Source organism: Hydra vulgaris, chromosome 12 (genome assembly GCF_038396675.1).
Source record: "Hydra vulgaris chromosome 12, alternate assembly HydraT2T_AEP".
Lineage (NCBI taxonomy): Eukaryota > Metazoa > Cnidaria > Hydrozoa > Anthoathecata > Hydridae > Hydra > Hydra vulgaris.
The window spans coordinates 76,376,603-76,401,629 of record NC_088931.1 but is presented as its reverse complement, the minus strand read 5'-3'; the positions used below and the strand labels follow the sequence as shown (position 1 = coordinate 76,401,629).

Below are 25,027 nucleotides of genomic sequence, written 5' to 3'. Positions count from 1 at the left end.
TTTTTTGTTTTTTATTTGATTTTATTTATTTTGTGGTTAAAATATTTCATTGTTAAAGTATTAAATGATTTACTAAGGATATAATAAACAGATTTTTGTTTTAAACGTTTTAATAGTTGTATAAATTACAAATAATGAATATTGCTGTTTTAAATGATTTTGTTAATTAAAATATAAGTTGTGTAATATGTTTCCGGTTTGTGTAATGTTAATTTTACCATCAACTCGAGTAAATCTCTCCGATTCGAGTAAATCGCCGATTCGCTTAAATCTGGTTTGTTGATAATAACGCTACACAGCGAAAAACATAACTGAAGTCATAAGTGTTGTATCACAGTAATTTGAGCCTTCTTTTCCTAAAACTACATTTTTTCCTTGAAAATAAATTACCAGCACTCAACTTAGCTTCCCTAATGCTTGGGGTATTAGTTTGCATGTGGTGAAAACTTGGATTATCTTTATTCATTGACTTGACAAAGTTTTTCTTAAGGTCTAGTTTGATTCGCAGAGCTTGCAGAATTATGCTAGTTGGATCAAACAAAAGCAAATATTTGATGTTAAGGAATTAAATTTTTCTCTAAAAAGTCATTTTCTGTGTTTGTAGTGAATCGCTGCTATCCGAAAGCCTAATAAATCACGCTTCGTATACCTGCATTTCTAAAAGAAATCCCAAGGTACATAGCTTTATATATCAAGTGGCTGAAAATCATCCGGTTTCGCTGAGAATACGAGATAACCTTCAGCAGCTGTTGCATGCTCTCATGTATCTCTTTTATCTCATTTGCAAACAGCTTTTAAACCAAATTTTGAGATAGCGATGAATAAATGCAATTCACATTGTAGGTACTACATTAAACAAGCCTTAAGCATCTTTGCTGTAGTAAATGAGATAATTTATTGAAAAAAGAACAAATAACTCTGGGTAGGTAATCCTATTGTTAAGCATCCTAAAATAAATTAATATTTTTGCTTATTGCGCACTCGTCAGTGGTGACTTTTTAAGATTGCTGCCCCATACGAAACCCACAGTCAATGTAGCAGCACCCCCTCGCGAGTGCTGCTACATTGACTGTGGGTTTAAACTAGATTGTTTAAAATTAAAAGACTTATTGTGAAATACAAGCAATCTTTTAAAATTTAAAATCAAGACTTATATATTGTATACGTTACAAAGGGTAATTTTTTGCTGGTATCTTTTTGGCAACATTGGTTTTGACAGATCACGCGTGCATCGTGTCTTGTGTCATTGTCAAACTTGTTCAGTTTGGTCTATAATTTAACCACTTTAATTTATCGACTTACTAACGAACAACGTTTGCAAATCATTGAACTTTACTATCAAAATTCATGCTCGGTTAAGAGAGTGCATCGCGCACTTCTTCCAATTTATGGGCAGTTTGGTCGACCTACTTAGGGAGCTATACGCATACGTAGAGTGAGGACTGAAGAAAATATTGCAGCTGTATCCGCCAGTGTTAGTGATGACCGTGAAATGTCGATTTGCCACCGTTCGCAGCAATTGGGTTACTCTACTACGTGGAAAATTTTGCAAAAGGATTTGAGTGTAAAACCTTATAAGATACAGCTGGTGCACGAATTAAAGCCACACAACCTCCCACAACATTTAATATTTGGTGAATGGGCGCTGGCAAAGTTGGAGGAAGATCCGCATTTTTATCAAAAAAATGTGTTTACTAACGAAGCTCATTTCTGGTTGAATAGATATGTTAACAAGCAAAATTGCCGCATCTGGAGTGAAGACCAGCCAGAAGCATTGCAAGAGCTATCAATGCATCCCGAAAAAGTCACTGTTTGGTGAGGATTATAGGCCAGTGGCATCATTGGGCCGTCGTACTTTAAAGATGACAATGGCTGGAACGTTACTGTGAACGTTACTGTGAATGGCAAGCGCTACCGTGCAATGATTACAAACTTTTTTTGCCCAAAATGAAAGAATTGAACTTGGCTGACATTTGGTTTCAACAAGACGGTGCCACATACCACACAGTACACGAAACAATGCCCCAATTGAGAGGCAAGTTCGGTGAACGGTTTATCACAAGTTTGGGGCCCGTCAATTGGCCGCCCAGATCGTATGATTTAACGCCATCGGAATATTTCTTATGGGGCCATGTTAAGGCTAATGTCTACAGGGATAAACCAGCAACGATTGACGATATGGAAACTAATATTGAAGCATTTATTTGTGAGATACCAGCCGATATGTTGAAGATTGTGAGCTAAAATTGGACCTTACGCATGGGCCATCCAAAGTGGAGCCGCGGCCAATATTTACATGAAATAATCTTTGATACATTAAACATTTTAAACATTAAATTATATCGACCGTTTTATCAACTCAAATAAAGATTTCATCAGTTTTTCAAACTTTTTATGTTTTTTTTGAAAATCAAATCATATACCTCTTTAAAAATCACCTTTTATAATTTAATATAATTTAATTGCGGTGTATTATGGAATCCCAACTTTAGTTTTAATTTCCAGGTTTTCTGTGAAATCTCGAGTTCTTAAGTGCTATTTGCAAAGTGAGAAGTTTGCACAGAGCTGGAATTATTTTTGCTTTTGCAAAGACATATAAACAATGGAATATTTCTTACGGAAATAAAAGAAAAAGAGCAACAACTACCAACATTAAATTTGTTTACTTTTATCTATTATGTAACTTTGAGTGAAAAAAACAAATGTTTAGGAAATTTACGGGTTTAAACACTTTGTATAAAATCAAAAGATCTCTTTTAATCTTTAATCATGTCTAAATTAAGGACTTTTTTAATTTTATTGAAAACAATTTGAAGCAAACCGAGACTTTATAAAAGACTTAAATTCTCTATTAACAACAAAAAAAAAAAAAAAATAGAGAAAATTTTTTAAAACAAAAAAAGAATTAGTTGTATTTAACAAAAATAGATTTTTTATTATTTCATTTCAAATCTAAGTTATAGATGACGTCAAAGATGACGTTTATAAACATTTTCGATTCAAGTTTGACTAACTCGCCTTAACTATGTTGAGTTGTTCAAGCAGCAAAAATTTTGTCGCGTTGTGAAATCACGACTCCAGTTTGCTAAAAGTTAATCAAATTACTGATAAGATTTAAGTTAAATATGATACAAGTTTGAGTAAATATTTAGTTTTACTAATTTAACAAATGCTTTTAACGATATCAATTTCTATAAATTTTTTTACAAGACTTTAAATCGTACTTTTCAAAAAAGTTGCAACTGCACCAATTTTATATTGCTTCTGCTGTAATTTTAATTTCATATTACTACTGCATTTCATGACTCATTTCTCTTTTTCCTTTTGCACACAGATTTAAACTAGCTGTTTTATATCTGTAAATGTATTACAAATATAACAAATATGTTAAATATTGTTGATTTAATGGGTTCGGGTACAATATGTCTATAAAGTTAACGAAAAAGATTTTCCCGAAAAAAAAAGTTTAGCTAAATCTACAATTATTTGCATGAAATCTTCTCCGAATTTTTATCAGAATACTTCACTTAATCAAATTTTAAATATCTTTTTTGTTCTTTGATATTTCAAAATTTCAACAACTATTTTAACTTGGCCATTACGTTATTATTACTACGTTAAATAACTATCTTTTCTCTCTGACTTCTATACACTAAAAGAAGTTTAACTCTATTTGGTTGCAAGTCTTTATTACTTCGTTGATAAAATAGCAAAATCTTTGTTTTCTGTTTTTTCCATGTAAACAACCCAGTAGGCACGCAACGTTTTATTCACGTTTCAATCACGTGTATTTTAGGTGACTTCGTCCAGGTTACTATTTTACGTGAAAGTCACGTTAAAGTTACGTGCCAAAATATCTCGTCTTTCGGAACTTTTTTTATTTTTAAAAAAAACTGGCATAAGAAATGTGAAATAATATTTTTTATTATATTAATTATTTTTTTATAGTATAGTTTTTGTATTCATTATATTAGTTATAATTATTTACTTCTATGATAATATAATTAATTTTTATTGTAGTATTATCATAATTAAAAAAAAAAATTGGTCTATATAATATCTTTTAACGCGATGCATTTAAGTTGGTCAGCGCAAGAAAGTATCATTCAGAATACGATCAAAGTCCGCACTTAATTTATACTAATCATGCGAAAGTTTTATTTTTAAATTATGCGAATGTCGAAACGCTTTAAAAATAGCTGTTTACAAAAGTTCTTCCGTCGTAAACGTAATAAGATTATCTCAACTTAGTTAAAATTCATGTGACATAATAAATAACTAAGTGTGATAAAATTTGACACATAACTTGTGTGAAAAAAGTTAAATTAAGGTTGTTAACTGGTAAGCAACATCCAAATTTTACTTAAATTAACTTGATTATACATACTGAATGAAACTATACATACATACTGAATTTATATTATATTATACATACTGAATGAAAATTTGAATGTCGCGTTAAAGGTAAAAAAAAAATAATCAATATATATTTTTTGATTTATTTTATTTACATATGTTTGTAGACTTGTTTCTATAATTACTATTTTTTTTTAGTTGAAAATAGTATTAAATACGAAAAAACAAAAAAGTTAAAACATACTGAAAAATCCAAAGTCAAATGTTATCATTAAACCAACTTCAAGTATAATTAAAAAAATGCATGCTGAAGACAATTCAGATTCTAATATGAAACTGGTAATAAATGGTATGTCTCAGCAAAAAGGAATATAAAAAAGTTCCACGTTTAACTATGCAGGCCACTATCTATTGAAAATCTAAAATAAGAGCATAACCAGGGAAAAAGCCAATTAAAGGTGATCTTGAAAAAAGTATTATGCTGGCAATTGTACCCAAATAGGAATTGGTTTTTGAAAATAACATTTATTAATTATGCTGCTAAGTTAGCAAAAAAAAAAAAACTGGTAGCAACTACTTAAAGAGAGTCATGGTTGTGCAAGTCTTCGTTGTCCAGAGCCAATATATTCTTTGCCAAAATTATGTATAGACAGGGGGAAAATTTCAAAATACTTCACATCTTTGGAGAGACTGATACAAAATGAGAACTTATTTAATAAACTAATATGTATTTGGAATATGGATGAAACAGGATCACAACTAGATCATACACCAAAATGTGTTGTTGTAAGTAAAAGGATCAAAATATATTCAGAGTCAAATAAGTGGCAACAAAGAAACCATTACTAATATAGCTTGTATAAATGCAGCTGGTCATACCACCTCATAATAGTGAAGGAGCAACATTGAGTGTTTCTTGCTGGACTAAACAAGGTTTTGTTAAGTTACGGTTTGAAAAAATATTTTTTTTCAAATATTAGTTCTGCAAGGCCACTGATTTTAATTCTAGAAAGACATGAGGTGTAAAACTTCCAGTTCACATCCACAACTGGTTGCAGCCTTTGGTCAGCACAGTTTTAAAGCCGCTAAAAAATATGCATTCTGATGTCTATCAAACAATGATGAATAAAACTACAGGGGATAAAGTTTCACATTCTAAGTTATTTGGTTTATTTTCTAAAGCGTATCAATATGGCATCACAACAATGCAAGAACTCAACCTGGAGTAAAAGATGATTCAATTGATTTTTCTATTCGAGACAATACTGTGGATATTAATACAAATGTAAGTTTTGAAGAAGTAAAGGTTAATAAATCAACATTAGTTAAAAAAGATTCGTTTAATAGTTCATTGGTGCTTCATGGTTTTAAATTGTAAGTATTTTTTTGAATTCTTTTGAATAATAAAAAATAGCCTCTCACAACACATCAATAGAACTCAAGTTTTCATTCCCATTTAATGGTTCATCTAGTATATTAGACAAAGACTCCAATATTTTCACTTATCCTTCACTACAAATTAAACAAAAGAAGATTAACTCAAAAATTCTGTTTTACAGTTGTTTTTTTTCACATTACAGTCTTACAACACGAAGCTTGAAGACAGCTGCAAAAGTTGTGAAAAGAGAAAAGTTGAATAACAAAAGGTATTAAAAGAAAAATAAAGGAAAACTGTGAACTATAAAAAGAAGTTAGCTGAGATATCAAATTTGCGAAAATCGACCTCTATTGAAGAATTAAAATATTGAAGATATTGAAAATTATCAAGATATTGAAGAAAATGATGGTATTTAGCAATAACTTTTTTTCGGGGTTCATTACCTGCACTTAGCATACAATGAGTTAAACTGAATAAATTATATTGATTTATTTTTTAGTTTTGTTTTATATCTAAATAATTGCATTAAAATAAATAAATTTTCAATGCTCTATTATTCTGTTCGACGTGTTTCTCATTTACGGATCAGTGGCCAATAAATGGTTAAGACATTTGCTAGTATTTGATATAAAATACAAGTCAGTATTTGGTGAAATCTTTATTAACTGCATTATATGTAATTTGATGTTGCGATAGTTACAATAATCCTTGATTAAATTGAAAGAGCTTTTATTGATCTAAAATTTATATTAAAAATAACTAAAGTATATATGTGATATATACTTCAATTAATTTCTGCAATGGGTATTTCTTATAAAAATGTGGCCTATAACTGGCGAAGTTGTTTGCACTTTTTTTTAAACTGAATAAATGAAGCTTTTGTGTGACCTAAGGGGGAGTTAATTAAAATTGTCCTATTCATTAAGAGGAGTACCTTAATGAATAGGGCAGTTCTCGTGAAATGCTCTTTTTAATTTCATAAAGTTGCTTAACTTATATATTGAAAACAGTTTGATGACCATTAACTCTTGCACTATTATGTACTTTTGGTAAAAAGAACGATTTAGTAGACCTGGTCATTTATCCCATTTATTTAGAACTACTCATTAAAATGGACAAAAAAATTATTGAATGGGACAAATATAAAAGATTAAAAAATGAAATGAGGTCAGTAGTAAGTTTCAAGTAAGTTAAGCTGTAAAGGTTGTTTCTACCACTTAGGGTGCCAAAAAGGCAGCGCATATGGTATACATTTACGCAATAGGAGTGCCAAAACTTTTTTTTTAAGGATTAATAAAGTAGGTATAAAAATTTTATAATTTTCAGTATGTATTCTTTTCAGTAATACTTCTTCCACTGACGGGTCGATTTTACGAACGAAGTACAATGTTTTCTTCACGCCATTATGTCCTGTAGATCTATAAACGTGCTCGATTTCTTTGGAGGATAGCGAAGTACTAATAAACCACTTGCTGCCATTTCAGAAGGTTTATCAACCAATTTTAACCAACTATTAGACACTCTAGTAAGGGCATCGGCCAGGTTAAATTCCGAAGCGACAAGCCTAATATCTACTTTGAGTTGGTGTACTGTTAAAAAAACTAGACTAATAACAAAAAAGGAAAAAGTGAATGAGCTGACATGAGAGATAATAAATAATTAAAATAACACAACATTTAATGATCAGATTCTGATCATTAAACGTTGTGTTATCTCATTTATTCCTTCTAAGAAAGGTGATAGAAAATAAAATATAATAAAAGGATGTAAATAAATACTATGATAAGACAAAAAAAAAATGAAATCACTTGAACAATAGCAACAAATGCAAAATGCAACAATAGTAAAAATAATTAGCAACCACAAAAAACCACAAAAAGCATGACAATATAAACAGTACACATGTCTGAATTGATGTACCAATGTTTTCAGAACAGTCACGAGTTATCTGATTAAATTTATCCATAGGCCCTGATTCGAGATCCTCAAGTTGATCTCTTACGTTAAATGGGCTATGGGGATTGAACCACGATTAGATCTGAAAATACACAAATTCACGCTTAATTTTCTCTGCACAATTTTTTTTTTTTTTTTAAATATCAAACATCAAGACACATTTTTTTCTTCCATTATATTTGCAATATTCTTGAGTATTCTCCTTAACAGCATTTCGTTTGATGCGTTTGTCCTCAATCCAGATTTTTCTGCGAGTGTGTCGGTAACTAAATGGAACACCGCTTTCGAATCGGTGCAGATATGCAAAACTTCCATTTTCGAGTTAAGGCCCATATTTAATCCTTTAATCACTGTATCAAGTTTGGACATGTTTATATGCGCTGTGTATGTTTTCTTAACCGACCTGCGTCTTCGATTATATTGCCATTAAACTCGACAACCACGTCTAGTACGATTGAACTAGCATCTACCCAATTTGTTGCCTGACGTTTTTGTCAGGGCGTTTGCTGTTTTTTTAACATACGACAACGCTACACGCAACCAACCACAAACTGGAAGATTTCCTGTCATTCTTCCGCACAAAAAAAAGATATTACGTCTTGTTAACGAATTCGGAATTTCACAAAAATCGTTATCTCTTCTCCAACATAACTTTTTGTTTTCCATTCTGACTTGTAAACCAAGAACTCTTGATCCATCGGATACGCGGACCGCCGGCTTACAATTAAGCCCAAAGATTTCCAAATGATCAAATACGCGACAAACAGGTACTATGTCTTCAACAAAAATATCATTAATGTATGATGACGTTCCTTTCCAGATTGTTTCACCTTGCGATAGCACTTTGTCTAATACCGCTTTCGCTATGACTGGCGCAACGTTTAGTTCGAATCCCAAACGTGTTAAACAAAACTTTGTCCACGGAACACAACATTTTGGTAAGTCCAGAGTTTCTTATCGATTTTTAGTTGCATATAAGTTGAAGATAAATCAATTATTGAAATATTTTTTCCAAACCGTCTCTAGTCTTGAAGTTTGTCAGCACACGCATCTGTGTTCGCAGTGAATGCTTCAATAAACGTGTTCAGCTCCCTGAAGTCTAATACTGGTCGCACTTTTCCTTTGTTTTGCTGCACCACTGCCATGAGAGGAACCAAACCCTTTATTGGACCGTGTTTCTTTAAATCGTACTTTTGAAGCCATTTTTTCTCTATCCACCCTTCAATTTCTTTTTCGTAATTGTGTTTTATGCCAACAGGGATAGTGAATTCAGCAATCTTATTCACTAGAGTTTCAGGTTGAGAATTATTGTTCCATTTCCACGCAATTATCCATTCTCGATTTTGTTTCTTAAACAAAGCTGTGAAATCCCGAGATATTATATTCGTATTACTGACATCTTTTGAAATATCACCTTTTAGTCCAAGTAAACATGATTCGTTTCTTCCCATAAAACAAACATCACGAGTTGCGGATATTGATACTCCACCAAAAGCCACTATTCCATACCCATCAAAAACAATAACAAAGTGGTTTGAAGTCAACTACAAGTGCTTCCACAAAAACTTCATTTTCATTAGGTGTGACAATTCTAGTTCGGCTAACGTTCTTCGTACTGTTGTTGTTGTCAATTAACAGTTACCACGCTAAGTATTTTCTTCGTAATTTTTGGCGCACATTATTTATAAATGATGCAGCAGGTACATTCTGAGTCGATTAACACATTCCGAGAAACGCCATTAATGTTCAACCGTATAGTAGGTAACGCCATTATTGATTGTTTAGGGAGAGAACTGGCGCAAACATCTTCTCCCTCGGCACGTTTTTTGGACACATTCTTGATGTGTCCTTTCTCTTGACACGAGTAAGACAAAACATCGCTTGTCTCCCGTCTTCGACCCGACTTGTTTCGATTACTATTTCTTCGCAGATGACTATCTCTTGCAAAATGAATGGGGAGTTAACATTCGTAACAATTTGGTTGCGTTTGATCTTCAAACAACCTCGGCTCAGCACGTCTGTAGTTTACATACCAGTTCAACTTTTTCCAGCCATTCTGCGACTGATTTTTGATCGTTTCCACTTAACTCCGGAATTAACTTTAAATCAACTTTAGTCGACATTTTAGCCGAAATAGCTTTTTGTTTCACATCAAAAAGAACTTTATAAGTCAAGCGTAAAACGCCTCTCTCTTAACGTAATTCAACATAATTTATATACTAATTCTCTTAATATTTACAATTATGTCTTTACATTATATACAAATACGTCTATATACATATACAATTATTTACAAGTAACTCAAATCGATCGTTACCTTTAAAACAATCATTAACTATAATTACACTTTACAACAAAATACTTGAACTCAAGGGATTTCATTTATTAAAATATTTAAACTAGAGAGACAATTGGAGTTGAGCAATTTGAAAAATTATATCATGAATCAAAAGTAAATCCTTAAATATTTTTTACGTTGTCATAATTATTTGTGATATAACGAAATATGATAAGTGCTAAAAAAACATATAATTAAGATTTACAATCGTAATAAAAGCTTTTATTGATAATGACTATCACAAAAACAACATGTTGTTTTTGTTATATATTTGTCATCAATGTTACAGTATAAAACTAAAGAGCTGAAACACAATCAACCATAAAAACTAGTTTTGTAATGTTACCATCGGCAACTAATGGTAATACCTGTAAACATAATCATTTTTACCTTAATTATGTAGAATTCCAATTTCTCCCTAACTGTTATCTGATGATTAATAGAGTAAATTTCACATCATATAAATTTACTAAATTAAAACCATGTTTCAACAGTAGGCAAACTAATAAAGCAATGACAAACGCAACTAAAAAAAAAAGGAAAATTGTTATGTTTAAAAAAATTATTATATATTAAAAAAATATATATTCATTGAAATGTAATTAATAATAAATACTTATTACAAATACTAAGATTTATACTTAGACTGAAACAAAAAGTGTTTATGGTAAAAATAAATAAATTGAAATACAATAACACCACTTTCAGAGTTGAAAAAGAACCATTTAGTTTGAAAAAATTGATCTTGTTCTTGAACATGCCTTTACTTAACCAGATCATCTTACTTACTTAACCAGACCATCTTACTTAAGGGACTCTTGACTAAAATAAACCTTATTTAGGTAACACAACTTTTTAGGCATTGCTATCCTTCAAAAATCATGTATTCCTTTAAGACTATATATTAGAAAATTAGAAAATGAAAAACTATTTAAATAAGATTTTTTATCAATCATACACTTTTTGCCTACCATAACAAAAAAAAAAAAAAAAAAAAAAAAAAAAACTAAAGTAAAACTAAGTAGTACTAATTAAAAAAAAAGTACTAAAACTACATAAAAAAGGATTATAAATGTTAAAGTCAAAATCTCTTTTAAGTTAAAGTACTACATGGTAAAGTTATTGTGCATTGCGAACAAAACCATTCAACACTCTCACATTCTAAAATAAAATCAGGTATGCGTTCACAAACACGATGAAACCAACATTCACATTTTCCACATTGCACCATATGCCTAAATGTATTAACACATAAAAAACAGTCAAAAAAATGTGAATAAAAGTAATGTGTGTAAATAAAATAAAAGTAATAAGTGCGTGCGTGTGTGTGTGTACGTGTGTGTGTGTGTGTAACTAGTTAGATTGAAAAGCTAAAACATAATTTAAATAACTCACTTACTTATCTTTGACAACTTTATCAGAAGCCATCCAAATTTGCCGACATACGCAATAAAGAGTAAAATTAAATTCTTTTTCTTTGCAAAATCTAGTCAATTTTCCAGTCTTTGGAAACTCATTTAAGTGGTTTTCTATAACACTTTTAAATAAATGGTTTCTCATTTCATCATTTTCAAATGAAATGTAGTGTGGATTTGAGCCGGTACAAGCAATGTGCTGTGCAAACGCCAATGCAAACAAACCACAGTCTACACCATTTGTTTGTTGTTGCACAGGTAAGACTCGTACTTTCAAACTGTCTTTGGTGCACTGCATTATTGCACAAATTTGTCTGACAACATAATTCTTTATTTTGCCCTTAAACATGCTGTCTAACAGAAATACCTCACCTTCAGAGCACCCAAAAGTGCTTATTGTCAGCCAGTGTACATCACCATCATGTAATACCTGTACAAAGGAGCCCTTTACCACACAAAATGACAAATTTTGCCCCAAAACTGGATCCTGCAGACCAGAAACACCAGTTATCATTTTTTGTACCGAATGGATGACATTGTCTGACAACATCTGATGGGTTGTAATATCATTCATATCATCTGATGAGAGTTTTGTCTGAGGAAGTAAAACCAGTTTTCTACTAAATGTTCATCATTGTTATGTGAAATAACTATCTCATGGTCAACAACAAACCTTTCTTTGTTTACAGGCTCATCAACAATTTTATGTTCAATCGAGTCAACTAAGTAACTCTCTGCTACTATAAACACTTTAGAAGCATTTGATGTTTTTTCTTTTTGTGATCCAACACGCTTAGTTTGAGCTTTTATTGGTTTCCGTACAGGAATAGAAATATGTTTTTTGCTTAATTTATTATTTGTTTGAGTGACAGGAATCCCAGATTCTCTTACTCTTCCTTTGTTTAGTTTGTCTATTAGAGTGGAAAGAGTTTTATGTAACATCACTAGTTCATCAGAGTTTGCCTCAAATTCAAATGATAAGTTCTTAATAGTATTAAGCATCTCCCTAACATCGACACCAGAATAAATGGGAACATGTTTTTTACATATGTCATTCTGATCTTCTACAGTTGTATTTTTTTTTAAAGACAAAGATGACTCTTTTAAAGGTGAAAGTGACTTTGAAAAATTAAAAGGTTTTTTTTCATGGAATATATCATAGTTATCTTCATCTAAATTTAAGAATGGAGAATTCACATAAAGTTTTGATAATGTATTCCATGACCAAGCAGGATACTTTTTGAATATAGCAAAAAAATGTTTGCAGGGATAGCCTGTTGATATCCAATCATAACAAGTACATTTTGGCATAATATTTTCATCACCAAAATGCACAAAGTATTTTGTAGAAGAATCAATGGTACTAGATACAGTAAAGATACCATGTTTCATCATTACAACTGTGTTCAAATCCATATAATCAGCAGTAGATTTTTGCAACAAGCAATGCTTAACTAAACTACGAAGGCGATTATATAAATATTTTGGCACCCAACAGCCATATCTCCTGTATCTTGCATCCATTTTGAAGTTGGCATCAGTGTAGCTAAATTGAATAGATAAAACTTTATAAAAATAAAAAGATTATATTAATATCATTACTGTGAACTTTTAAATTGACAATAGTCCCTTTCAAACATCAGTTCAATGACTTAACTTTTCTTTTAAACTAACCTTTCTAGCTTATCAGTGAAGAATTCTTCAATTAATAAAGTTAACATGCCTGTCAAAGAAGAGTTGTTATATTTCTTTAAATAGCAATACTTAAATGACTCATTTTGTCTTTCAACACCATTGTTTGTGTTGCAATTAATTAGAAGACGATTTTGCCTAAACCACCAGATCCATCTCTAAACAATAAGAAAGAAATTCTACTTTTACATACCTCACCTTAAAATAATACAAACCAAACCAAATGATTGCCACAAAATGTATTCTCAAATAAAGGTTTAATTATTTAAACTCATGTTTAATAATAAATACCTTTTTTATAGGCATCCAATACATTTCAACATAATGTTTTAATTTAGAAAAACCATCTTGACACCAAAAGTCAGAAAGCTCTAACGCTTTTATAGCATCTACTTCTTCTTCACAAGATCTTGACCAAGCTATACATCTTAACAATTTTAAAATATCTTCTTTTTTACTAAAACAACCATTGGAAGTTTTTTTTATCCAACGATCCCATGCCTGTTCTCTATGAAAATCGCAGATGAATACTTCACACCCTAATAAGAGAACAAAATTTTATTAAAAATGATTATGAGCTTAAATCGCATGAAATATAAAAAATGATTCCTTTAAAGAAGTTAATAACTTAAAAATTAAATAAATAAATACAAATTGGAAAAACACACACAAAAAAAACAGATTCCAAAGCACGTATCTCCTCATTACAATAGTCAGTCATGCAGTATAAAGGTTGAAAATCAAGATTCCAAGATTTGATGACATTAAGTGCTTTTTTTATTGTATCAAAAGTTTCACTTTCAGATACAAATGTTGCAACTATTTGAAAATCAACATTAGTTTTAACAACTAAGAAAAACAATGGTAATGAATATCTAGTGGTCTTATATGTTGCATCTAAAAACACCATTTCATTACCATATTTATTTAGAAGTTTTTTTTGCCAACCAGCTTGATAAACAAACAACAGCTCATCCTTACTATGACTTCTTTTTGGATGGTAATGTATTTTGACAGTGGCGTCAGAAACCTTCCACTCATTTATTTTGTTTTCTAAACAATCCTGATCAATGTTTGAGAATCTGAAAAATTAATAAATCAAAAAACTTTTTGATAATATGAAACATCTAAAAGTACTAAAAATTAAATAAAAAAATTACCTAAGCTTTTGACGTTCAATGACTATGTGTGTACGAATGATATTATTTCTTGGATAGAACCTTCTGTTGTTAGAAGGAGGCAAATCTTTTTTTCCAAACATATCACAAACCATAATTTTTAAAAGCCTCTTCATCTCACATACATTTGAAACGCCTTGTTTCACAAATTCAGAAATCTTTGTTGACAATCGATGGTCAATTTTCTGAGACAGGAGTTCACTCTAAAAATAGTATTGAGTAACACAAAATGTAACTACTTATCTGCATTCGTACTACTACATCAATTAATAAAACAGTAGCAAGATATGAAAGGTACATATTATTACGCACAAATAATATAAAATTAGTTGTAACTTTGTACATGTATAAAAATCATGCTTAGCATTACTACTAGCATTACAAGATGAAAAATATATTTCAAAAATATAGTAATAATAATAATAAAAAGAAGAATTAATGATTAACACAGTTTGCAATATAGTATCAAAGCGCAAAGCAATTACTTTTCCAAGTGGATGATTTCGGTGACATAATAGGCAGTCTATTTCAACTTTAATTTTTCTACAAAATACAAAAGTATTATGCTTCATCAAAGAATTTCGAATATCTCTTGATACTTGGTTTTTGTAATAATTTGTCATGTTGACAACCTGAAAATAAAATGACAGAATTGATCATTCTTTTTATTGTTATAATTTTTCTAATAACAATAGATTCATTAAAAATGTGACTAAAAAAAAAAATTACGGTTTTGTAAAATACCTTTAAACTAGTAAAATATACAATCTCTTTCATGTTAACTTTTGCAGGACATTCAAACTTCTTAGTGTCTTGAATAATCACATATTCACCTCTGTACCAATGATCAAACTTCTGTAATAATAATAACAATAATACAATAATAATATCATATTATTATTATTATTATTATTGTTATTATTATTATTATTACTATTATTATTAGTAGTAGTAGTATAATAAACATAAACATCTACTTTTGTTCTATTTAATTTAAAGAATTTTAAGTGAAATTAAAGAACATTTGTTACAATAATAAATAAGACTATTTAATTGTTACTTTTTGATTTTCTTTTGCATCGATATACTTTTGCTTAGCATTAGAATTCCGATCAACGCCATGATGACAATCAAACCTTTTTGATGACAAAACAACATAAGGCGTATTAAAAAATTCTGGGGATGTTTCCCATAACACTTTGTGCTTGTGTGAAAATATATCTAAAAAATGAAACAAAAGTTATTCAAAAATGTATTTATATAATATTAAACTCATTAAGCTTTAAGCAGTTGAAAACAAATATTTAAAGAGAAATGGAATCAATAGGGTGTCTGTCTAAGAGTTGCTCAACTGCTTTTTAATAAGATGAAAAGGTTAACAGTTTACTTTTATCTCATCAATACACAGTTTAGTCTGTCATTCAAAAGTCATTCGAAGCTTTCATTGACTTTCATTGACCTGATTAAAAACCAGTTTTAAAAGCATATTGGATTACATGAGGTTGCAACTTTTAGTTTTAGGAAGTTTAGGAAATTCTTGTTGCTCACACTGCTTTTTAATAATATCAAGAGGTCACCATTTTACTTTTGGGCCATCCACACACAGTTTTGTCAGATTTATGCAATTGATTGTTGCCAAAGATGTGGTTGTACTCAAGTAAATTTTTTGGGTGGCCCAAAATTTGAGTCAAAGTATTTGTATTCAGCATGATTTAGATAGCTGTTCCAAAACCAAATATTTAGAACCATTTAGAGATTTCCTGATATTTTCTGTTAAAAGTGTAAACGATGCTAAAGACCAAAACTAATAACTAAGTTTTTTTTAGAATAAAACTTAATTTTTTTTCATAATGATTAAATATTAATATATTTGAACAATCTTTTGAGCGATATGATTTTTAAAATAGTAACCTAAAAAAAGAATATTAATACAAAATTAAAAAATTCCCTGACTTTCCCTGATTTTAAACGAAATCAAGCTTTTCCCTATATTTTCCCTGATTATATCTAAATTCCCTTGACTTTCCCTAAACTCCCTGATTCGGTGGCAACGCTGTATGAACTGTTTATTATTTAAACTGTATAGATATAATCATAAGCTGTAAACACAGTAGAGACAAAAAACTCCATAAATTTGAATAACTGATTATTGCAAAGTGTATATCACAACTTAAATAAAGTAACTCTGAACTTTCATTTAGTTTACATTGTTCCAAAACTTTTTACCTGTACTACCAAAATCCTTTGGAGTTGAAAAAGCAGCAAAGCGAACAGTATTATCTATCTCATAGTTATGAAGACACTGATTGGCTTCTTTAACTGAATCACATATGTAGATATCACTTTTACCTGAAATGTGAAGATCTTATTAATTTCAAAATAAATGCAAAGAAAATATTGTAGAGCAAATAATAACTAAAAATCTTGCAAACTTGAAATTTTTGTTGGTTCATTAACAGATAGAAGATAGTGTTCAGCTTCTTCGACAGAATTGTAAATACAAACCGTTTTTTTATCTAAAATTTGAATTTGCATAAGTCAAAACCATAATTACTTTGAATGTTTTTGATATAAGTAAAAATTAAATATTCAAAAAAAAAAAAGTTAAACAAATCACCCTGAAGACTTAAATCATCTTTTGCCTCATTATTTGATATGTCTGAATCATCGTAATCTGATACATCTGAACTAATAACGTAATGATAAAAATTGATAACAACATTATTGTAATCAATAATTAATATTATTATTATAATATTATAACAATACTACTAAAATAATATGATTATTATAATATTATTATTATAATTGTTATTATTGATTAACCTACTAATAATAATAAATAATAAATTACTACTATTTATTTTATTTATATTAATCAATTAATCAATATATTCTGAATTACATGATTTTACAATTCAAGGATGTTTACAAATAGTATAATTACTAATGATTTGTAAACACCTAATAATAATGAATAATAACATAAGAGTAAAATAATAACAACTATAAAAATCATAACGTTAACAATAATGATAACATTAATAATAACTATCATAATAAAAATGGTATTAATAACAATAAAAATAATGGTATTAATAAAAAAAATGATATTAATAAAAAAAATGATATTAATAAAAAAAATGATATTAATAAAAAATGACGATATTAATAAAAATAAAGGTAATAGCAATAATAACAATGTTAATAATAACAATTGTATATTTAAATATATCTATACTTATACACGCACACATACATACATACATACATACATACATACATACATACATACATACATACATACATACATACATACATGTCACACATACGCTTATATATATACACATAAACACACATACATCTATACACATACTCACATACAAACATATACATATATATATATATATACATATATATATATATATATATATATATATATATATATATATATATATATATATATATATATATATATATATATATATATATATATATACATATACACACAACACACATACATACACATATACACACACATTATACATGTACCCATACATATACCCACACATGCATACGTACATACACATTCAATTATTGTACAAGGACGACAAAAAAGCTGTAAAAAAAAATAGATTCTTAAAAAAAAAAGGTATAAAATAAAAAATATATACATAAGAGAGTATTTTTTAATAAGACTATTAACAGTGATATATTGCCTTTATTGGAGTTATTATTCTAGTAGCTATCCAAATATTGTTTTTTTAATCTATTGAAAAAATTATAACGAGAAATTGAGTTTTCGGTTTTTCTCTTTTCAAAGAATGAGGGAGATTGTTCCAAGCATTGGTGCACTAATGTTTAATTGATGCGCTGCCAAATTTTATTGTCCTAGTATGTTCTACAAAAATATTGTTGCATGAAGAGGATCATGAAGGAGGAAGTGAGAATGTTTGTTTAAGTTTAACTATAAATAACCAAATTATAACTGATAATCCCCTAATCACTAACTCATTTAATGACTATTTTTCCACAATTGCAGAAAATCTTTCTAAAACAATCATCTCTCCTAGGCATAACCTTAACCACTACCTTAAAAATACTCCTTTTATATAACCCCTGTAACACCACAAGAAATAAATGATTATATATCCAGTATGAACCCTAGAAAAAGCACTGATCCTAATAGCATTCCTACTCAAATATTGATCTTAGCATTGAAAGATTTAAGCTACCCTTTGAGCATTATAATGAATGAATCATTCGAAATTGGAGTGTTTTCTGACTTGTTTGAAGTTGCTGAAGTTGTACCTATTTTTAAAAGTGGATCCAAACTAGATCATTGTAACTATCAACCTATATCTTTACTTTCAAATATTGGCCAACTAATTGAAAGATTCATGTTTAACAGACTAGAAAACTTTTTAAATCAATCTAATAGTTTCTATAGCCTTCAATTTGGCTTCCGCAAAAAGCACTGCACAAATCAAGCACTCATTGATATAACTGTGACAATACGTGAAGCTCTGGATCAAAAATAGTTTGCGGCTGGAGTGTTTGTTGATTTGCAGAAGGCGTTTGATACTGTTGATCATGAGATTTTGCTGACTAAATTAAATCATTATAGTGTCAGAGGAGTTGCTCTCAAATGGTTCAAGTCGTACCTGTATATGCGCTCTCAGTTTGTAAGCATTGGAAACACTTCCTCCAATACTAGGTTTACATGTATTGGTGTTCCACAAGGTTCAATCTTAGGTCCTCTACTCTTCCTCGTTTATATAAACGATCTGCACACATGTGTAAAATTCTCCAAAACATATCATTTTGCTGATGATACCAATTTTCTTATTGTTAGTAAATCTCTTAAAAAACTAAATAAAAATCTTAATCATGACCTTGCATGTTTGGTACAATGGCTACGATCAAAAAACAGTCTGAAATAGTTATCTTTAAATCTCAAAGCAACAAAATTACAGAATAAGCGGTAAAAAAATTAATACCATAAATAAGATCAAATAATATAGGCATTATATTAAATGAAAGTCTATTGTTTCATCGACAAGTAAAAGCAATATCTTCCAAACTAAGTCGAGCTAATAGAATGCTTTCCAAAGTAAGGCATTTTGTCAACTACGAAACATTGATAAATATTTGGCATGCTATATTTAATTCCCACCTAAGGTATGGCTGCCAAATTTCATCTACTCATCTTAAAAATCTTATAAAACTTCAAAATAAATCTATACGAATAGTTCATTTCCAGCCAAGTAATTTTAATCCAGACTTATTGTATAGTTTATCAAATATCTTGAAGTTAGATGAACTCATCTTCTTATTAAACTGTGTTTTTGTGTGGGATATCATTAATAATACCATGCCTATTGCTTACAACAACTATTTTAAATTCACAAGTGATATCCATAATTACAAACTTAGGTCAATATCTTGTTATAAACTAGCTACCTTCAAAAAAACTAGCAAATATGGTATTCAATCAACTAAATACCAATCAATTTACTCTTGGAACTCTCTGCCACTTTCAATAAAAATAAATCTTCCAAACATTACTATAAATGCTTTCATTGCCAATATCAAAAAATTTATCCCTCATAAAAATACTCAATAAAATTCTAACACAGCATTTTCACTATCTTATATCTTCAATTAATTCTGTCTATTTTTCTAAATTATAACAGCTTTTAGTTTTCCCTTATTTTAAACCTATTATCAGTTATCTCTTCTACCACTCCTTACCCTTCTGTTCCATATATGTATATATTTGTATGAACCTGAGTGTGCATTGTGTGTATGTATGTGTATATGTATAATGTGTTTACTTATTTTTTTATATGTGTTTATTTACATTAATGCATATGTGTGATTATGTATATGTATGTATTGTGTGTATGTTTGTATATATATATATGTGTGTATGTATATGTATGTATGTATGTATGTATGTATGTATGTATGTATGTATGTATGTATGTATGTATGTATCTGTATATATAAATGTGGGTATATGTATATATGTGTATATGTGTTTATATATATATATATATATATATATATATATATATATATATATATATATATATATATATATATGCATATACATATATATATATATATACATATATATATATATATATATATACACATACACACATACATATATATACACATACACATATATACATACACATATATATACATATACATATATACACACACACACACACACACACACACACACACACACACACACACACACACACACACACACACACACACACATATATATATATAAATATAATGTATGTGTGTGTCTTAAATAAATGTAGGTATTGCTTATATGGTATTATTTATAGTACTTCCTCAAATGACCACTTCTATGCCACATATTGTTATTGTAAAGTATTATTATTTCTATAATTGACATTATTATTTTTATTACTGCTACTGTTGCAAATTACTAATGTTATTATTAAAATTATTATTGTTATTACTACTATTATTATTACAATTATTATTACTGTATTATCATTATTAATTTTATTACTATTATTAATTTACTAATAAGTTTATATACTTTTACAAATTTACGGATAATATTTGTAGGTCGTCACGTTTTTGTCAGTTACATAACTGTTTGTGACTGATCCTAGCTTTGTATTAATTTTATTTTATAAAGTAAAATAAATGATTGATTGATTATTGTCAATAATCAATCAATTGATTGATTATTGTCAATAATCATTTATGTCAATAATATTGACAATAAGTGCAATTTTTTGTGTAAGTCACGCTTATTGACAATAAGAATAAAAAACTTATACAAACTGGAAAAATCCTTACAACGGCTTATTAAACTTTAGAATTAACATATACCTTGTCATTTCTATATCCATTTAAAACTTTTTTTAATTATAAAACTATAATTTTATTATTTTTTAGCTTACGAGCACGCTGTCAATAACAAGCTTTACAATGATGGAATAATTTAAATAAAATTTATATAACTTAATTTAAATAATACACGCATAATTACGTATTTTTGTCATTGGACTTTGATCGTATTCTGAGTGATACTTTCTTGCGCTGACCATTTAAGTTGTAATATCTAATATCTAAATTATATCAAATTAAGTTAAATAAATTAGTACCCTATTTGCCGTCCCTATTTGCCACACAAATAAGATTAAACTCAAATACAAGGTATGCTTTTTTTCTACTTTATGATATAATATTTTAGACTGGCGAATTTGTCCATTTTCCTTACTTAATTTAGTACGAAATAAGTTATGTTATAACGAATTTAATATCAAATTAAGTAAGCTACATGGACAAATTATAAGTTCTAGCAGAACTTATTCTTGATTCTTGAGCAATAATAATGTCTCCAGAACTTCTGCATTATTACTCAAGAGTCGTTTAGATAAAAACCCAAAATAGATTTTCTTTCTTTCTTTGGTTTTTATCAACAAGGTTAAAGAATTTATCCAAGATAATATCAATAAATAAATGTGTTATGTTATTTATTATTGATATATGTATATATTATTATTAAATACTTTATCTTTTTATAATATATGACATCTTGATCTCGTGCTTTACTTGTTAAAAAGGGTTAATACTTATTTATTTCTTTTTTTTATATTATTTGAATATTATATGATTAATATATATATTCGAGTTATATGAAATTATTATTATATATATTATATGACTTTTATTGTTATTATGTACAATATAAAACAGGTTATTAACGCGGATTTGTTCGATGTTTTCCCCACAAAAAGATAATTATGATGCTATTGTATTTGAAACTGCATTTTACTTATCTTTCAATGTTGACGACCTTCCAATATGTAAAGCAAGTTTCTCTCAAGTATAGCATTGCTTTTTTAAAAATTGTTTAATGATTTAGATCAAAGAAATAGCAACACCAGAAAATCTTGTTGCCAAAACAGTTGGTGACTCACCATGTAAGATTTGTCTTAAAAATTTGTGATTTAAGATGATTATTTAATATTAATATTATTATTTAAGTTTTTATTTGTTTCTTTTGAGCTAAATTTGATGTTGTGAGCTATTATTGGAGAAAATATTGACTTATTCATCAGATAAAGTTTGATGCCTGCTCTTACCCCGTTTCCTTCTTCATGTTTCAATCATGTATATTTTAGGTGACCTTGTCCAGGTGACAATTTTACTTGATTAAAACGTGAATGTTACGTTGCCAAAATATTGTGTATTTTGGAACTTTTTTTATTCATAATAAAAACCTGTGATTAGAAACTTGGAAAGATATTCTTTATTTAGGATTTATCTTCTTTTATTCAGGGATTATCTTATTTTACTTATATTACAAGTTCCATACATACAACTTATATTACAACATATAACAAGTATATATTATTCATCTATTTGTTTTTATGTTGTTTTAGTCATCATTCATACAAAAATTAAGAAAATTTTTAAAAAAATTGAGAAACAACTTGGCTGAATGCAAAATTAAGGGAAAAATGAGGGGGGAAATATTCTGAATTTTTTCAGGATATTTTCCGTAAATTTTTTCCGGATATTTTAAATATAATGATTACATGAAATATGTAGTTTATATATTCATTATTGTAATTACTTTTTATTTTACTTTTACAATAATGTAATTATTTTGCATTGTAATTTTATAATAATTAGTTTAAAAAGTAGGGCGTAAGATATCTTATAACTTCGCAATGCATTTTTGACAAAAATAAAATGTCACATATATAATATTTTATCCAAACATATTATCTTATAACTAAGTTTTATCAATTTAGGTTTAATAAATATATTATAAAGCTTAGTTCAAAATTGTGTAACGTTATGGCAGATAATTATCATATTGCAATATGCAAAAGATCAAACCCTACTACGAGGTATACTTTTTTTTCTACCATATTGTATATTATTTTAGACTGTCAAATTTGTCAATGTAATTAATTTGATAATAAATAAGTTATTATAACTTATTTAATATTAAATTTATTAGGCTACATGACAAATGATAAGTTCTGCATAAAATATTATTGACTAGGAAGACCCAATGGTATTGTTATGTTATTGCCTAGGAATATCATTCTGTAGTAAGACCCAATAACCTTTTAACTTTTAAAGTTTGACTTTAAATTTCACTTTACCCTCTCTTTGTCTACTATTGTGATCGCACTCTGTAGTAAGAATTTGATTTAATTCATATCTTGTTGGAGAATGCAACTTGATTCTGAGTTGAATTTTCAGCACTCTGTATTTATTGGTGACCTAATTTGACAAAACTTTATTATACATATTTTTAGTATTATACTTAATATATTATATATAATTAGGGGTAGATGAGGCTCCTTAGCCGTGGTGAATGTTTCCACAGCAAAAGGCGCCTCAAGGTGAAAATCTGACCATGGATAAGGAAAATCATGATATAAAATCCCCACTATAATGCTTTGTGGTTATGTGATAACTATTACATTTATATAAATTGTTTTAACTTTTGTGTGCATTCTAAAATGACATTTAATGCTGTTCAAAACTTTGTAGATTACTCATTTAAAGCAACTTTGTGGGCTGTCACCTTTGCATCTAGTGAGTTATCACAGATGCTATCACATAAGGTGAGTACAGGTCTTTTTCTAATCACGTCTATCAGTTATTAACTTTATATAGATATAGATATAGATAAATCTATAGATATTAGATATAGATATATATAGATAAAAAAAAATTTTTTAAACTTGTATTTTTTATTATGTACTTCTTTTTTTTTAATCATCTGTCGACTTTTTTGTTACATCTTTTTTTATTAAATACTTATTTACTTTTTTAGCAATCAGAGTATAAAATTAGAAGACAAATGACTTTTATTTTTTTACACTGTATGTAGTATTGTTTTCTTAAAATTATTTAATGATTTAGATAATAGAAAACAAATAACACACTAGAAAATCTTGTTGCCAAAAGTAGTTAGCAACTCTCAAAGTAAGATTTGTTTTAAAAGTTTGTGATTTAAGATAATTATTAAATAATCATATTATTATTTAAGATTTTATTCGTTTCTTTTCAGCTAAATCTGATTCATTAGATGAAGTTTGATGCGTGCTCTTATAGAAGAAAATATCGACTGATTCGTTAGATTATGTTTGAAGCGTGCTTTTATGGGAGAATAGATATATAAGTTTGAAGCGTGCTCTTCGTAAGTTGCAGATCTACGACTTCGTACTTATTACTTATTGGATATAAGGAGGATATTTTAACAAAATTGCAGCTTTTATTACAAATTAAAAATTTTTATGTCAAGAACTAATATACTGACTAATAAAACCATGTATTTTAATACGTATTAAATATTTCCTCGACGATGAGTTTTTTTTCTTTACACGAATCCAAACACTTATAATTGTAATTATAAAGCATAGTTATTGCTTAAATATTACGTGCCAAAATTAACATAAAAAGCACGTCTTTTAGACGGTTTAATGGGACCAAAAAGTCACCTGAATATCACGTGCCAAAAGTAACGTGAAAAACACGTCCATAAATCACGTGAATTGGTCATTTCATGAGGACCAAAAAGTCACCTAAATATCACGTGCCAAAAGTAACGTGAAAAACACGTCCATAAATCACGTGAATTGGTCATTTCATGGGGACCAAAATTCCCTACTGGGAATACTTT

General features: G+C 28.6%; 1 protein-coding gene and 2 long non-coding RNA genes across 7 annotated transcripts; 2 read left to right on the top strand and 1 right to left on the bottom strand.

Annotated features, from left to right (window-relative positions):
• The first annotated feature begins 3,752 nt into the window (after positions 1-3,752).
• On the top strand, positions 3,753-6,290 carry LOC136089021 (uncharacterized). Of its 2 annotated transcripts, XR_010642717.1 has the most exons (3): positions 4,193-4,464; positions 4,555-5,730; positions 5,937-6,290. It is a non-coding gene; the product is annotated as an uncharacterized LOC136089021 (long non-coding RNA). The 2 variants fall into 2 exon arrangements; XR_010642716.1 differs by having other exon boundaries at positions 3,753-4,464; positions 4,555-6,290.
• Positions 6,291-11,106: 4,816 nt separating this feature from the next.
• LOC136089019 (uncharacterized) lies at positions 11,107-21,274 on the bottom strand. The gene is made up of 13 exons (XM_065814491.1): positions 21,205-21,274; positions 16,931-17,001; positions 16,746-16,829; positions 16,540-16,662; positions 15,374-15,534; positions 15,058-15,168; positions 14,799-14,945; positions 14,296-14,516; positions 14,054-14,217; positions 13,427-13,674; positions 13,118-13,293; positions 11,428-12,989; positions 11,107-11,263 (listed from the first exon to the last, which is right to left on the bottom strand). The coding sequence occupies exons 1-12, from the start codon at positions 21,222-21,224 to the stop codon at positions 12,014-12,016; spliced, it is 2,502 nt and encodes an 833-aa protein (XP_065670563.1). The 5' UTR covers positions 21,225-21,274; the 3' UTR covers positions 11,107-11,263; positions 11,428-12,013.
• Positions 21,234-24,710, top strand: LOC136089020 (uncharacterized). Of its 4 annotated transcripts, XR_010642715.1 has the most exons (7): positions 21,234-21,531; positions 22,244-22,301; positions 22,387-22,516; positions 23,139-23,237; positions 23,893-23,966; positions 24,268-24,330; positions 24,416-24,710. It is a non-coding gene; the product is annotated as an uncharacterized LOC136089020 (long non-coding RNA). The 4 variants fall into 4 exon arrangements; XR_010642713.1 differs by having other exon boundaries at positions 21,244-21,531; positions 22,244-22,516; XR_010642714.1 differs by having other exon boundaries at positions 21,248-22,301.
• Positions 24,711-25,027: the final 317 nt, after the last annotated feature.

Bases quoted from the DNA above. Each gene is read 5' to 3' on its own strand.
- LOC136089019 (XM_065814491.1), bottom strand. From the start codon at position 21,224: ATGGATATAGAAATGACAAG. The intron at 17,002-21,204 runs GTATATGTTAAT...TTACGTTATTAG, and splicing joins ATGGATATAGAAATGACAAG to TTCAGATGTATCAGATTACG. The intron at 16,830-16,930 runs GTGATTTGTTTA...TTCAAATTTTAG, and splicing joins AGATGATTTAAGTCTTCAGG to ATAAAAAAACGGTTTGTATT.